Source organism: Lonchura striata, chromosome 10 (genome assembly GCF_050655825.1).
Source record: "Lonchura striata isolate lonStrDom1 chromosome 10, ASM5065582v1, whole genome shotgun sequence".
NCBI lineage: Eukaryota > Metazoa > Chordata > Aves > Passeriformes > Estrildidae > Lonchura > Lonchura striata.
This window is the reverse complement of record NC_140712.1, coordinates 13,071,435-13,084,581: the sequence shown is the minus strand read 5'-3', so window position 1 is coordinate 13,084,581 and position 13,147 is coordinate 13,071,435. Positions and strand designations below refer to the sequence as shown.

General features: G+C 42.1%; 1 protein-coding gene across 4 annotated transcripts; it reads left to right on the top strand.

Moving 5' to 3' along the window:
* Nucleotides 1–181: 181 nt before the first annotated feature.
* Nucleotides 182–10,849, top strand: LEO1 (LEO1 component of Paf1/RNA polymerase II complex). Of its 4 annotated transcripts, XR_014957602.1 has the most exons (13): nt 182–248; nt 1,619–2,344; nt 2,579–2,683; nt 3,198–3,292; nt 3,978–4,123; nt 5,275–5,359; nt 5,686–5,780; nt 6,055–6,189; nt 6,893–7,028; nt 7,308–7,494; nt 7,761–7,858; nt 9,282–9,469; nt 10,568–10,849. XR_014957602.1 is itself a non-coding variant. In XM_021537445.3 (12 exons), exons 1-12 carry the CDS (start codon nt 191–193, stop codon nt 10,670–10,672), a joined length of 1,971 nt encoding a protein of 656 aa, XP_021393120.1. In that variant the 5' UTR covers nt 182–190; the 3' UTR covers nt 10,673–10,849. The 4 variants fall into 4 exon arrangements, 3 of the variants coding, with proteins under 3 accessions (XP_021393120.1, XP_085444882.1, XP_085444883.1); XM_021537445.3 differs by lacking the exon at nt 9,282–9,469; XM_085588756.1 differs by lacking the exon at nt 9,282–9,469 and having other exon boundaries at nt 7,714–7,858.
* Nucleotides 10,850–13,147: the final 2,298 nt, after the last annotated feature.

Below are 13,147 nucleotides of genomic sequence, written 5' to 3'. Positions count from 1 at the left end.
GGAGCGGAGCGCCCCGGCCCCGGCCCCGGCCCCGGCCCCGGCCCCGGCCCCGGCCCCGGCCCCGGCCCCGGCCCCGGCTCCGGCCCCTGGCGGCGGCGGGCGCGGCCCCTTTAAGGGGAGGCGCCCCTTTGGGAGCCGCCCCCGCCGGGCGGCCCGCGCGAGCGGCGCTCCGTGTGACGTCACTGCCGCCATGGCCGACATGGCGGATCTGTTCGGCAGCGACGCGGACTCGGAGCCCGAGCACAAAGGTGTGGCGGTTCTCGCGCTGTCTCTCTTTCTCTCTCTCTCTCTCTCTCTCTTTCTCTCTCGCTCTCCCTCCCTCCGCCCGGGTGCCCCCGCCGCGGGCTGCGCCGCCTGTCCCGCCTCGCCTCAGCCGCGGCCCCCGAGCGCGGGAGGGAGGGAGGGCGTGGGGCGAGCGGCGCGGGGCCGCGGCCGGGGTCCGGCACCTGCAGGGAACAGGGCAGGTTGTGCGGCTGCAGCCGAATCCTGGAAACAGTAGAACACCTGCTTTAGGTCCCTGACGTTTTAAAAATCTTGCATGCGTTCATTTAAATTACTTTTTAAGGCAGGTGTTTTTTTATTTTCCAGCCTCGGCACTGAGGAGTAGTTCCATTGTCATAAACTTCCCTGGGTAGATGATTTGGATTAAATAGAAATTGACATTTTGGATTTTTAGGATCTGATAAATTGCATCCATATAGTTAATTATTTAAGCCCTCACTGTTTCAATTATTACCTTCGTTTGTGTAATTCTTTATTCGTTCTACAGTTTTAGAATCTTAGATCACAGCTTCTACTTTGAAACTTTGGCACCTCGATCATTTTCATTGTGCCTTTCTTTGGCTGTGCTTTTATTAGCAGCCATTTTATTTTACTATTCTCACTGACTGTTGATCTTGCTGACAGTTCTCGGTAGGTTCTCTCTGGCGGTTCGGTTGTGTTTTCGGGGTTTTTGTTAAAGCAGTGCACATCATCTCACGTGCATGCTCAGAGGGACATCTGTCACAATCTGCTTGTGCAGGGTGTCGTGATGGTTTGATAAGGGACTCCAAAAGTGCAAAAAGGCAGGGGACCATTAGTTTAATCACAACAAATGCACGTTTGTTTTGGTACCAACAGAAAATGTGACAGAGGGGACAGAAAAGGAAATAAAGAATAGAGAAAAAAGAGGGAAAGGGGAATATAGCTCCCACTGTCAAGACGAGATCCTCGACGGTCCAGCCACATGGATTCGCCATCGTCCATGGGGTGCACCAAAATCTTTCCAAAAAGTCACAGTTTATGCAGTCTTTAGCCAAAGTGAGAGGCATCTGGCCAGAAGGTGGGGAAGATTGAGGGGCCATTGTGTAGAACCCATTGATCTGTGAAGCAGGTGCAGGCATACAGGTTCAGGTACAAGCCACCTCTTGTCACAGCCTGCTCAAACGCAGGGCTCTGTAGGAGCACAGTGAGCACCCCTGCTCACAGTCACTTGGCAAGTGTCCACATCACCTCAGCCACGCCACAGGTCCTGTCAGGGTCTGCAGGGTCCTTGCAGCGGTCGTGGGGCAAACGAAGGGAACTTCTGACTGTCTCTCACAGCATCCTGACTCTTGAAAGGCTGATGTTTGTTTGGCAGATTCCGATTCTGGCTCTGATTCCGATTCCGACCAGGAGAACGCTGGCTCTGGGAGCAATGCTTCTGGCAGTGACAGCGACCAGGATGACGACAGGGAGGCCGTAAAACCCAGCAACAAGGAGTTATTTGGAGATGACAGCGAGGATGAAGGGGCATCCCATCACTCAGGGAGCGACAACCACTCTGAGAGATCCTACAACCACTCGGAGGGCTCGGGGCACTCGGAGCACGAGGACAACGAGCAGTCGGACGGGGAGCAGCACAGCGCCTCCGAGGCTGCGCACGACGACGACGAGGATGAGCGCGAGCACGGCTCGGAGGAGGGCAGCCATCGTTCCGAGGGAGAGGGTTCTGAGAAAGCTCATTCAGAGGATGAGAAGTGGGGCAAGGAGGACAAAAGCGACCAGTCTGATGATGAGGAGAGGCAGCAGAACTCTGACGATGAGGAGAGACAGCAGAACTCTGACGATGAGGAGAAGGTGCAGAACTCAGATGAAGATGAAAGGCCACAGGTGTCTGATGATGAGGAAAGACTCCAGAACTCAGATGAGGAGAAAATGCAGAACTCTGATGATGAGGAAAGGCCACAGGCCTCAGATGAGGAGAAGATGCAGAACTCAGATGATGATGAAAGGGCCCAGCGGTCTGAGGAGGAGAAGATTCAGAACTCTGATGATGAGGAAAGGGCCCAGCACTCTGATGAGGAGGAGCAAGAGCACAAATCTGGTAGGAATGAATACAGAAATAATGATTTGCTGCTGGTTTGGTCTCTGTTGTTTTATTCACATTGGCCTGAAAAGATTGAAACTTCAATGTAAAAGCATTGATTTCATAGCTTTTAACTATAGTCATCTTTGCATATTTTTTTTGATGCAGTACTTTCAGAGCTTATTAATAGGAATTTTTTAATCTGTGGATCAAATTTTCTATTTTGCTGAGAATAATTATGCTCCTTGATAGAGTCTGCAAGGGGCAGCGATAGCGAGGATGAAGTTCTGCGAATGAAGCGGAAGAAACCAATTGCATCAGATTCGGAAGCGGAGAGTGACACAGAAGGGCAGAAAGGTAAATGTTGGGGGGGTTTGTGGGGTTTTGGGTCCTTTAATCCTCCTCTTGAGCCTGCCATTCATCAGCTACAGGGCTTGATAGAATTGGTAGCGTTTGCTGGACGGTGCCATGGAAATAACCAAACAGACATCAGGAATTCTGTGTGGGATGCACATGCTGGTCCTCTCCAGATAGCTCTGTCAAGTTTTCTCTTCTGCAAATATTCTTTCATGCATTTTTACTGAAAGATACTGAAAAATGGTTCCTTTAATCAGAGCAGCCCAGGGAACCTGTACTATATTTTGTGGTGGTTTAGCTGGCTGAGGAAGAGGTGCTTATATTCTGAGAAGTAAAACCTCCAAAATGCATAATGAAATTTCTTTACTTCTGTTCAGTTACTTGAATAAGGATTATCTTATACTCTTCTGTTGTCATTTTCTAACTTGATTTCCTTATTTGATGAATAAATCTTGCTTTAGGGCTGTGTGTGCATATATATGTGTGGTTTAAAATTGTAATTTTTCTGCTAAAGAGCATGCAGATGTCATGGATCTGTTTGGAGGTGCCGATGACATTTCCTCAGGGAGTGATGGAGAAGACAAGCCACCAACCCCAGGACAGCCCATTGTGAGTGGACTTGACTTTTGAGATAATTAACATGCACTCTGCACTCTGAAATGCAGAAGACCAATTGAGTTGGATAATATTCTAGTAAAAAAAAAAAAAAGACTAGTGACGTTAAAGTAGCATTACAGATGATTTTGTCCTAGCTGAAAGAATTATTAAGATTTTATACATATCAGATTCATCTGCCTTCTCCCATCCCTGCTTCACTTTTTGAACTTTAAAAAAATATAAAGAATAGTTTGACTGCTACCAAATAAAATACAAAGCCATAGCTGTCTTTGATACCTTATTGCAACTATTTGAGAAATATTTTTAGTTTTATGATAATTTTTCATCTTTTATTGATAATAGATAAAAATACCTTCTTTAATCCTGTAGAAAGGGTCCCCCAGTCTCCAGTGCTCAGCTGAAAACTCTGTTGGCTCCTTTGCTGTTCTTTATTGTCTTTGGTCTCTTGAGTTTGCACTGGTGCTTGAAGTCATTTAAAGTGCCACATGACAATGTGTTGAATTCCTCATTCAATGAATTGAATTCCTTTCATTTAAATTGCCTGAATTCTTTTCTCCACATCTTCCTGATCTCTCTGTGCCTATGAATGACTTTTCTTTAAGCAAAATGGAATTATTGGAGCAGCAGTAGCCAGATAGGGTTTTTCACTTATGCTCCTGTTCTTTTTTTTCACTAGGATGAGAACGGACTGAGTCAAGAACAGCAGGAAGAAGAGCCTATTCCAGAGACCAGAATAGAGGTAGAAATACCAAAAGTAAACACAGACTTGGGTAATGATTTGTATTTTGTGAAGCTGCCCAACTTCCTCAGTGTGGAGCCCAGGTAATTGTACATTAAATACAGGACTGATAAAGTTTTTTAGTGTTTCCCTATATTAATTTAGTGTAGTATGTGTTTACCCTATTTAAAGTTGTTGACATTAAGATGCATATTTTTGGTTGTGATTAGTCAATAGTAATGGTTGTTTTCTAATCAGGTAATTTTATTATGAATGTGGGTTTCAGCTTGATTGAATAGCTTACTGTCTGTAAAAACCAGGCAGAAATGTGATTTAATTGAAAGTACATGCTGTCAGTTGAATTTTAAGCATAAGTTTAGGCTCTCAGAGATGTGAAAGGTGAATGCGCTGACACTTATGCACTTCCCAGTGATTAAAAACATAATTCTGAATTTCAGAACAAAGCCTTTTTTATTTGTGTATGTTAAATCTACTATTTATGAAGAGGCTGGTTGCCTGTTTTCCTAACCAAAACTGAAGACATTTACTTGAATGCCTAAGGAGCAGCAAAATAAATTATTAAATAAGAGTTGTTTGTGATGTTAGGTTTGGCCCTAAAGGCCTCCTTCAGCACCTGCAGCACAAGGCTGTTGAGTCTGAGTGTCCTGCTGAGCAGCTTTCCTGCTTTGTTCCCAAGATGCAGTTTTAGCTGGCAGCGCAGCCTTGTTGGGGTCACACCTTAGCTCAGTCACTCTCCTGGGCTGGGGCTCTTTCAGGGGAGAACTGTTCCAAATCTGGGTAGTGGCTGCTACCAGTGAGAGAACTCCTGGTGATCTCTGGAGGTCAGACAGGACTGAAAACAGAATTTACAGTAGCAGAGTCCATCACTTTTCCCTTGAGCAGCCTTGGAGCTATTAGGAAGCAGGTTAGGGAAAGGGTTCCCCCCTCCTCATCATGCTGACATAAGGAAACAGAATTTTCTGAGGCAGGCTTGTTTTGTTCAGCTGGAACATTCAGAGTGTGAATGTTAGCCTGTAGCTGATGGTAGAGAGAACACTTGGGCCGGGTCCCCAGGCTGGGAATTAGTGCATTGAATTTCCTGACTGCAGAAAGGGCTGTCCCACACTGCAGTGCTTGCTGTTGTGGGCAGGGAATAATCTAAAACTCTCAAGCACTTCTTAACTTGCACAACTCTGCAATAATCTGCACTAATTTTCTTAGAAGAATAAAGAATGTGTTGTAAAATTTGTTGCAGACCTTTTGATCCCCAGTATTATGAAGATGAATTTGAAGATGAGGAGATGCTTGATGAAGAAGGTAGAACTAGGTTAAAACTCAAGGTACAGTATTAATTTTTCTTTTGTCTTTTACACTCACCTAGGCACTTTCCTTCCAAGTCTATTTCACACCTTTTGGAATGGTGTTTTGAGTTTTCATATTATTAAAGTGTGAGCACTGAGGAAAGTTGATCTATTTTAGTCATAGATTTTTAAAAAGCTTGACAGCTGCATTTCGCCTATAAAAGCAATACTTTTCACCTTTATTTCTTTGCATTATGACACAAATTATCAAGGCTTTCTAACTGCAATTCTTGACCTGTATAGAGTCTTTTAACACAGTATTCCTTATGAGCTAGAAAAACTGTTTTGTTCTTTTCCCCCTACAGGTAGAAAACACAATACGATGGCGGATGCGACGAGATGAGGAAGGGAATGAGATCAGAGAAAGCAACGCACGGATAGTTAAATGGTCAGATGGAAGGTTAGTTTGCACTCTTTGTTACTGAAGTAATGCAGTTGTTCTCGCAGTAACATGCAAAATTGGAAGGTCGGCAAACTTTGACATAGTTCTGCACAGTACAAATTATTTTAGTCTCAGTGCTTTGAAAGGTTTATGCTCTGCCTAGTTTAGATTGAAATGTAATTATTGGCTAGATATAAAAAGGAAACATAAAGGTTTCCTTCATTTAGAAATGAGGCAAAAAAATAGACTGCAGTGGTTTTATTGAGTAACTGATGTGGGAATCTCTTTTAAGCATGTCCCTTCACTTGGGCAATGAGGTCTTTGACGTGTACAAGGCGCCGCTACAAGGAGATCACAATCACTTGTTCATCAGACAAGGGACAGGCCTGCAAGGACAGGCTGTGTTCAAGACCAAGTTAACCTTCAGGTAAACTGCTGTTCTATATCAAATGTTGATACTGTTTTTGCAATTAAGTGTTGTAACTGGTATATAAAGATTAGATATACCAGTTTTTAAAGCTTCAGAGCTTCACTGGTTAGTAAGAATGTGCTATTTTCCAGACTCAGTTTTTCAGTAAGACTTGTCCTACATTAGGTGTCCAAGCTGGGAATGTAAATGTTCCATTTCATGCATTGTGTAGGCTACATATAGGTTTTTTGTATACATGTTTTAATTTGCATTTTTACATGCAATCCTGATTTGAGTCAGAAAAACTATTACTGTTCCCTGAAATTAATCTTCTGTCTGAGGTACAGTTGCTATCAAGATGGCAACTGCTTCTTGAGATATTGATGTGAACTGTGAGGAGGATGTATGTTTAAGGTTGATGTTGATAGGGAGGATGTTGATAAGGGTCAAAGATTGTAGGATTCTAGTCTCATTAAGGGTAAAAAAAGGCCTTAGAGATCTTTGAGTCCAACTGTTAATGGCTTGACTGCTGATTTTACTGAGAGAAGTCTTGCTGTCTCCAGTCTCACAGTGCACTGAAATACTTTTTTAAAAAGGGTTGATGCTTTTACTTTTGTGCAGATAAATCTCTGGATTTTCAAGTATGCTGGCCCTACCATTGGCTTTTGAAAATGGATGTGTTCCATAAAGAAGTTTTTAACTCCTAGCAATTTTTTACCAGGCCACACTCTACAGACAGTGCCACTCACAGGAAGATGACTCTGTCTCTGGCAGACAGATGTTCAAAGACCCAGAAAATTCGTATTTTGCCAATGGCAGGCCGTGATCCAGAGTCTCAGCGTACAGAAATGATCAAGGTATTGTGGCATGGAACTCTCCAGTCTGCTGGTTTAATCTTCATTATCACAACTGTGCTGGACATTTTTGAATATTCTATGATTTATGAAAAACTAATGTTTTGGCGTTTTAAGCAAGAGTCCCAAGCCATGGGTGTGGCTTGCTTAACCTGGCAGATGACAAAACAAGGAGAATATTTACAGCCTTTACACTGCTGTGTAAAAAGCTACAGTAGTAGTGCTCTTGAGGTGGTTTGGGGGTTTTTAATCCCTCAGTACACTTCTTATCTGTTTGGCCAGAAAGAAGAGGAGAGGCTGAGGGCGTCCATCCGCCGGGAGTCGCAGCAGCGGCGGATGCGGGAGAAGCAGCACCAGCGCGGGCTGAGCGCCAGTTACCTGGAGCCCGACCGCTACGACGAGGAGGACGAGGGGGATGATGCCATCAGCCTGGCAGCTATCAAAAACAGATACAAAGGTGGCATCAGAGGTAATCATAAACCTTAACAGCGTGTCATTAAGCGTGATTCAGACAGGGTAATTGCTCAGGAGAGCCGTAGTAAGATAGGACTTTGCCAGTTCATTTGATACGTGAAGAGATGTTAATTCAGTTCATGTAGGTTTATTTTGTTTACTCTGGAGTTAGGTTCTGCAAACATTTTGTGGCACTAAATATAAGACATTTTTAATATTCTCTCTTCCTCACCAGTTTCAGATAAACATATTTGGCTTTTTATTTTTTTCCGGAATGTGCAGAGGAACGGGCTAGAATCTACTCTTCTGACAGTGACGAAGGCTCAGATGAAGATAAAACACAAAGACTACTCAAGGCAAAGAAACTTAATAGTGATGAGGTAAGAGAAGGACTTTTTTCTTAAGCTGCTCATTTTTAATGAGGAACATTTCCTTCACTAAATCTAGTGTTTAAACTTGGGACTTCTGTGGTTTCATTTATGCCATGATGAATGTGTTACTTGACTTGGCATGCTTTCCTTGGTAATTAATCACCAATTTCTTATGCACTGCATTAGTTCACAGACCTGAGTAATTCTAATTCCCAAAGGAGGACACTATTGCTATTGCTGATTTAAAGATGGAAAAAATTATGCAAAGTTATGTAAAATGAATTTACCAAAATTATGCAAGGAGTAAGAAGACTTAATATTGGAATCCTAGTGCAGTGTTACCTAAGTTATGTGGTCCTCTCCTGTTTATTATGGAAATAGTGGAAGCATTTTCACATAGTATTTCTGCTCTTTTTAAGTAGAAGAGTTAAAATACTGAGTTAAAAAGACTTGTTTTCCATTGCTAACCATACATTTTCCATCACCCCAGGATCATCTGAAACACTGGGCCCTGATCAAATTAACTGTTAGCTACAGCAGTAGTGCTGTTTCCTGATCTAAAATGGTGTTTTATTGGTTTGTAATCTATTACTGCTGGGTCTTATTAAATGAGTCTTTGTGAACATTGAATTTGAGGTTCAGTTCAAGTCTGTCACTGCTGATACAGCACTGCAGTGTTATACAAGGGAGCAGGCTGCTCTCATTTTCATTTCTGTAGTGTGTTTCCTGTAAAGTCCCTGGGAGGCCTCACTCCCCAGCCCCTTAGGTGTTTTCTGTGTGCTGGTTGCAGGTTCTTGGTGCTCTTACAGAGTCAGCTGAGTTATTTGCACTAACAGGCATTGTAATGTGAAGTGGAATAAGTAAAAATTAATTTTGTCTCCCAAAGACATAGATTCCTGGCTTTTTATTATATATCAGAAAAATTTAATATATCAGAGAATATAACAGCCATAGTGAGCCATGTAGACAAAACTGTAATTTTGTAAGCCCCGTGAGCATTTGTTAGTAGAAATTGAATTGTTGATTTTTAAGACTCTTACTCGGTGTTAGTTCATGACACAGCAATGTGAGGACTCCTCAGTTCCATTCTCTCAGAAGAAAAGGTCTAATCAGCAGCATTTCTCTGCTGCTTGAGGAGCCCAGCCTCCATTTTAGAGTGACTGGAAGGTAATGCTCCTCTGGGGCCTTGGAGTGGTGCTGCAGTGTCACAGAAAGCCCCAGTGGTGCTCGAGTTCCTGTGTTCAGTCCCTGCAGGGGGAGTGTGGTGTTCAGTGCATACCCACACATGTGGAACTCTGGCTGCCTTGTACACTCACTTGCTTTTACCTGCTGTCAGTCAGCAGTGCAGCACAAATCTTTGTGCTGATAACAATTTGTTACCGTTACTGCAAATGTCAGTCTGTTATTAATAATATACTTTATCACCACACAGCAAGTAGTTTCACTGTTGCTGCAGTTATTGGGGATATTCTGCTGAACAGGAAGATGACTCACTGAACAATAGCCCAGCTAGATTACAAGAGAATGTTTGTTCTGAGGAAGAAGCTATCATTGAGATTCCCACCCCTGTTAATTTCTGTTTTCCATGCTTAAAATTCCTTCGTAACTGCGATTCTCCCGGTACGTACTTAACACGTTCATATAGAATCACACACTTCTGGATAAATAATTATTCCTTGGAGTTCTGAAACACTAAAGTTCTAGAACTCAATTTTTCCTCCTTAAAATCAAAGCAAGTTGCTTTTAAAAAAAATAAATAAAAAGCCAAACCCATACTTCCAGAACCAACAGATGGGAAAAGGGATGAGGTTACTTCGGCCTGAGAGTATTTTTAAAGATACACTTCTTTTTCAACAATAGTTGAGTTACCACTTGTTCCTCCTGTCATTATTGATGAGTTTTGCATGAACAACTCGTGATTTAAAATGTTGTTTGGAAGGATGATTCAAACTGAACTAGAGGAAATATACATGGAGCAAAAATCAACCTTTTGACTCCATGACCTAAAAACTGTAGATCAACCCTATAAAAGTCTTTATGGTATTGCTTGTAAGCAGGTAATTAACTCAGTGATTTGAGTTCATTTGACCAGCTCTTTGAAGCCTCATAAACTATAAACTGTTACATTTCTTGGACTGTTAACTGGTCTGAGTTCCAGTGAGTCCTCCTAATTTTTTTTCCTTTATGCCAGAGAGCAGTTAGTTTAGTTTTGTCTTTCTGATGAGCAAAATACCTGCACATTTCCTGAATTCCTTCTTTGCTTCAGTAGCTCTGATTCAGGCCATTCAGGTATAAATAGTCTGAAGACTTAGCAAAACTGCAGAGGCTGCCTGAAGGGAATGTGTCAGTGTGCTGGAGAACTCAGTGCAAGTTCTCCAGCTCATGAAACCTGCTGAGAGTGCTCCTCACATGCTGTAAATGCAGATAATGCAGAGAGACTCTGCATGCCATGCTCAGGCAGAGCAGGGCCAGCAAGGGGTGGAGCTGCAGCTTCCTGGACCCTCCTGGTCTGGCACTGGGAGCAGCCACTCAGTGCTGAGGGTAAAGACTGGCACAGAACCAGCCCTGCTTCACAGTAGCACAGAATGGAAAACTGGAACTAGTAATTCTGCTTTTCTTAAAAGAATGACTTTGAGGTATTTTTGTTGTTGTTCTGTGTTTTTTTTTTTCTTTAGCTGGAAATATGGTGGTTTACTTTTGTCCTTTTTTTGCCTTTAGGAAGGTGAACCTTCTGGAAAAAGAAAAGCAGATGATGATGACAAAGCAAGTAAGAAGCCTAAGAAATACGTGATCAGTGATGAAGAGGAAGAAGATGATGATTAATATTAAGGAAGCGCAGCAGTTGATTTTTTTTGTTGTTTTTTCTATATATATGTTTATATATATTGTACAGTTCTGTCAGAGCACAGATGTAAGTAACCATAAGGGGCATATTTTGATAAAGGAAAATTCCTAAGTCTGCGTTTCTGCTGTGAATAAAGTTTTTTTGACTTCCTTTGACTCTTAAGAGTTGTGTCTTATTGCAGCAAATGTTGCACCAGGGATCATCACAGTGCTGATTTTAATTTTGCACGCTGCATTTCAGTTTTGAGAACTGTAGTAGCCAGTTACCAAGTGAATTGGTCATTAACTTAGTGAGTTCATTGGGAGAAGCCTTGCTAATCTCTGTGGAATGCTTCAATAAATTTGCCTGACAAGGGTATGATGATAGAGCTTGCTAAGAACATACAGTGGTGCAGTACAACTCTGTTTCTCCCCTGGATATTCCTTACTGGACAGTACATTACTATGCTGGTATAGTTTGCTGACTAAAAATATTTCTTGCCCTGTTTGAGTAAATAATTTTAACTGCATGAACTTCACAGTTAACTGATCACATAAGACATTTATTTTTCATGCATTGAAGTCCAGAATAAATATCTGCATCTTGCCAGAGCAGTAATAACAATAATAATAATAAAAACAATAATAATACTCATGTGCTAGTGATGTAAATGTCAGAGTAAAAGCACTTACTTCAACAAATCTGACATTTCTGCCAGCAGAGCTGAAAGTTTCCTTTAAAAGGTGAAATGAATCAGTGCAAAAAATGCAACTTGACAATTGTGTCTCAGAATCTCATGTAACTTATGGTGCCTTTCTTCTTGTTTCTGGTAGGTTTTATAAATGGTGTTGTTTAGCTGGGACGTCACTGGAGGAGAATGTTCTGGACAGAACCGTTGCTGTGTTTACACTTTTTTAAACACCTTATTTGACCATACAATACCAGCTGTAAATCAGTAGAAGAAATAACTGAACTTTTCCACTCTTTCTTTCAGAGATGAAATACCATGTGCAGTTTTTCTCACTGATGAGAGAGCATTCATGTGTTACCTGTGCTTCTCTTTTGGCTGATTTCTCACACAGTCCACAGACCCTGAATGTGACTTGAAGTTGAGAAAGCAGAAGTAGCTGAGCTCCCCTATAAACAAAAGCATTGAGTGATGCTGTGCAAAGTTTATGATGTGGATTTGTGTTACACAAGCTGAAATAAAGTAGCTGCTAGTTATTGAAGAGGGATTGGTCCCCATCTGTCTCCTGCCAAACTGAATTTGGCTTGTTTTCTAAAACAGAAGGGAGAAAGTGCCTCACAGTGAGCGCTTTGCTTGTGGCATTCCCTGGCTCTTTGAGTTAGAGCTTTCAACCTGGACATCTTGCTTTTGTCATCTTTAACTAGGATAGTTGTTTGCCACAATGCTCTGCCTTCACTTCTGGCTGGAAGGCCCGGGAGCATTCTGGCTGCAGAGCACAGAGCTCTGCGTGTGTTAATTAATATATTCTGCTGAGCAGCTGACTGCAGTGGAGACTGCGAGTAAGCAAAAGTGAAAAAATTCATCCTGGAAATCTGAGTGCCTGAGAAACTTTTTTTAAATACACTTAAATAGTTATCTGAGAGTTTCTGCGTCTCTTTAATGTGCAGATAAAGTCCCCAGCTGCTGGAATTTTGACCCTGTAATCCTCTTAGTTTAGACCTCTGCTGGGAGACTGGTTCCTTACATAAGGTCACCTGCTCTCCACTGGTTACCTTCTCAGGAAGAAGCCAGCTCTTTAGGAAGAGACTCATTCTATATGGATGTAACATGCTGTACTTTCACAGATACCTCTAAAATAACAAATTTGGCATATGGAAACAGCATCATTTCACTGGTAATGTGTTTACTTTTATATCAGTTTAATGGAAATATTGGCTATTTTTATTTTTACTATACTCCTAAGAGTGAAAATGTCTTAATCACTTTCTTGAGTTTGATGCTGACTAAGCCTTTACTAAGTCAGTGGTCCACTTTAGCTTCCAAAAATGAGGCTTTTTGTGGATTACAAAGATGAAAAGAAGTAATTTTTTACACTGTCGTCTTTTGTAAATTGCTCCTTTAAAGTCTTACTTAAATGTGGACTTTTAGAAAGTGTTTTCTCAGCTTAAATTGGTTTAACAATCATCTTGTAATTAAAGTCACTTGAATGAACTTAGCCTTATCCCCAGTATTTTTTCAGCTGTGGGTCTAATACATGGTTTTATTTAACTCAAAGGCAGTTTTTGCTCTCCCTTTTCCCAGCCTCCCCGTCTGTCTGTTGATGGAATGAGGGTTCATAAAGCCCATGCTTTAGTGCCTGGTGAGTACTTGTGGTGGGTTGGTAAGAGATTCAGGTGTGTTGCACAGTGTCAAGAGAGCTCAGCCCTGACCTCTCACTGCCTGAGTGGGCACTGCTGTGAAAGCAAAATACTCAGGTAGGAGGGGGCAGATTCCCCGAGGAAATAAG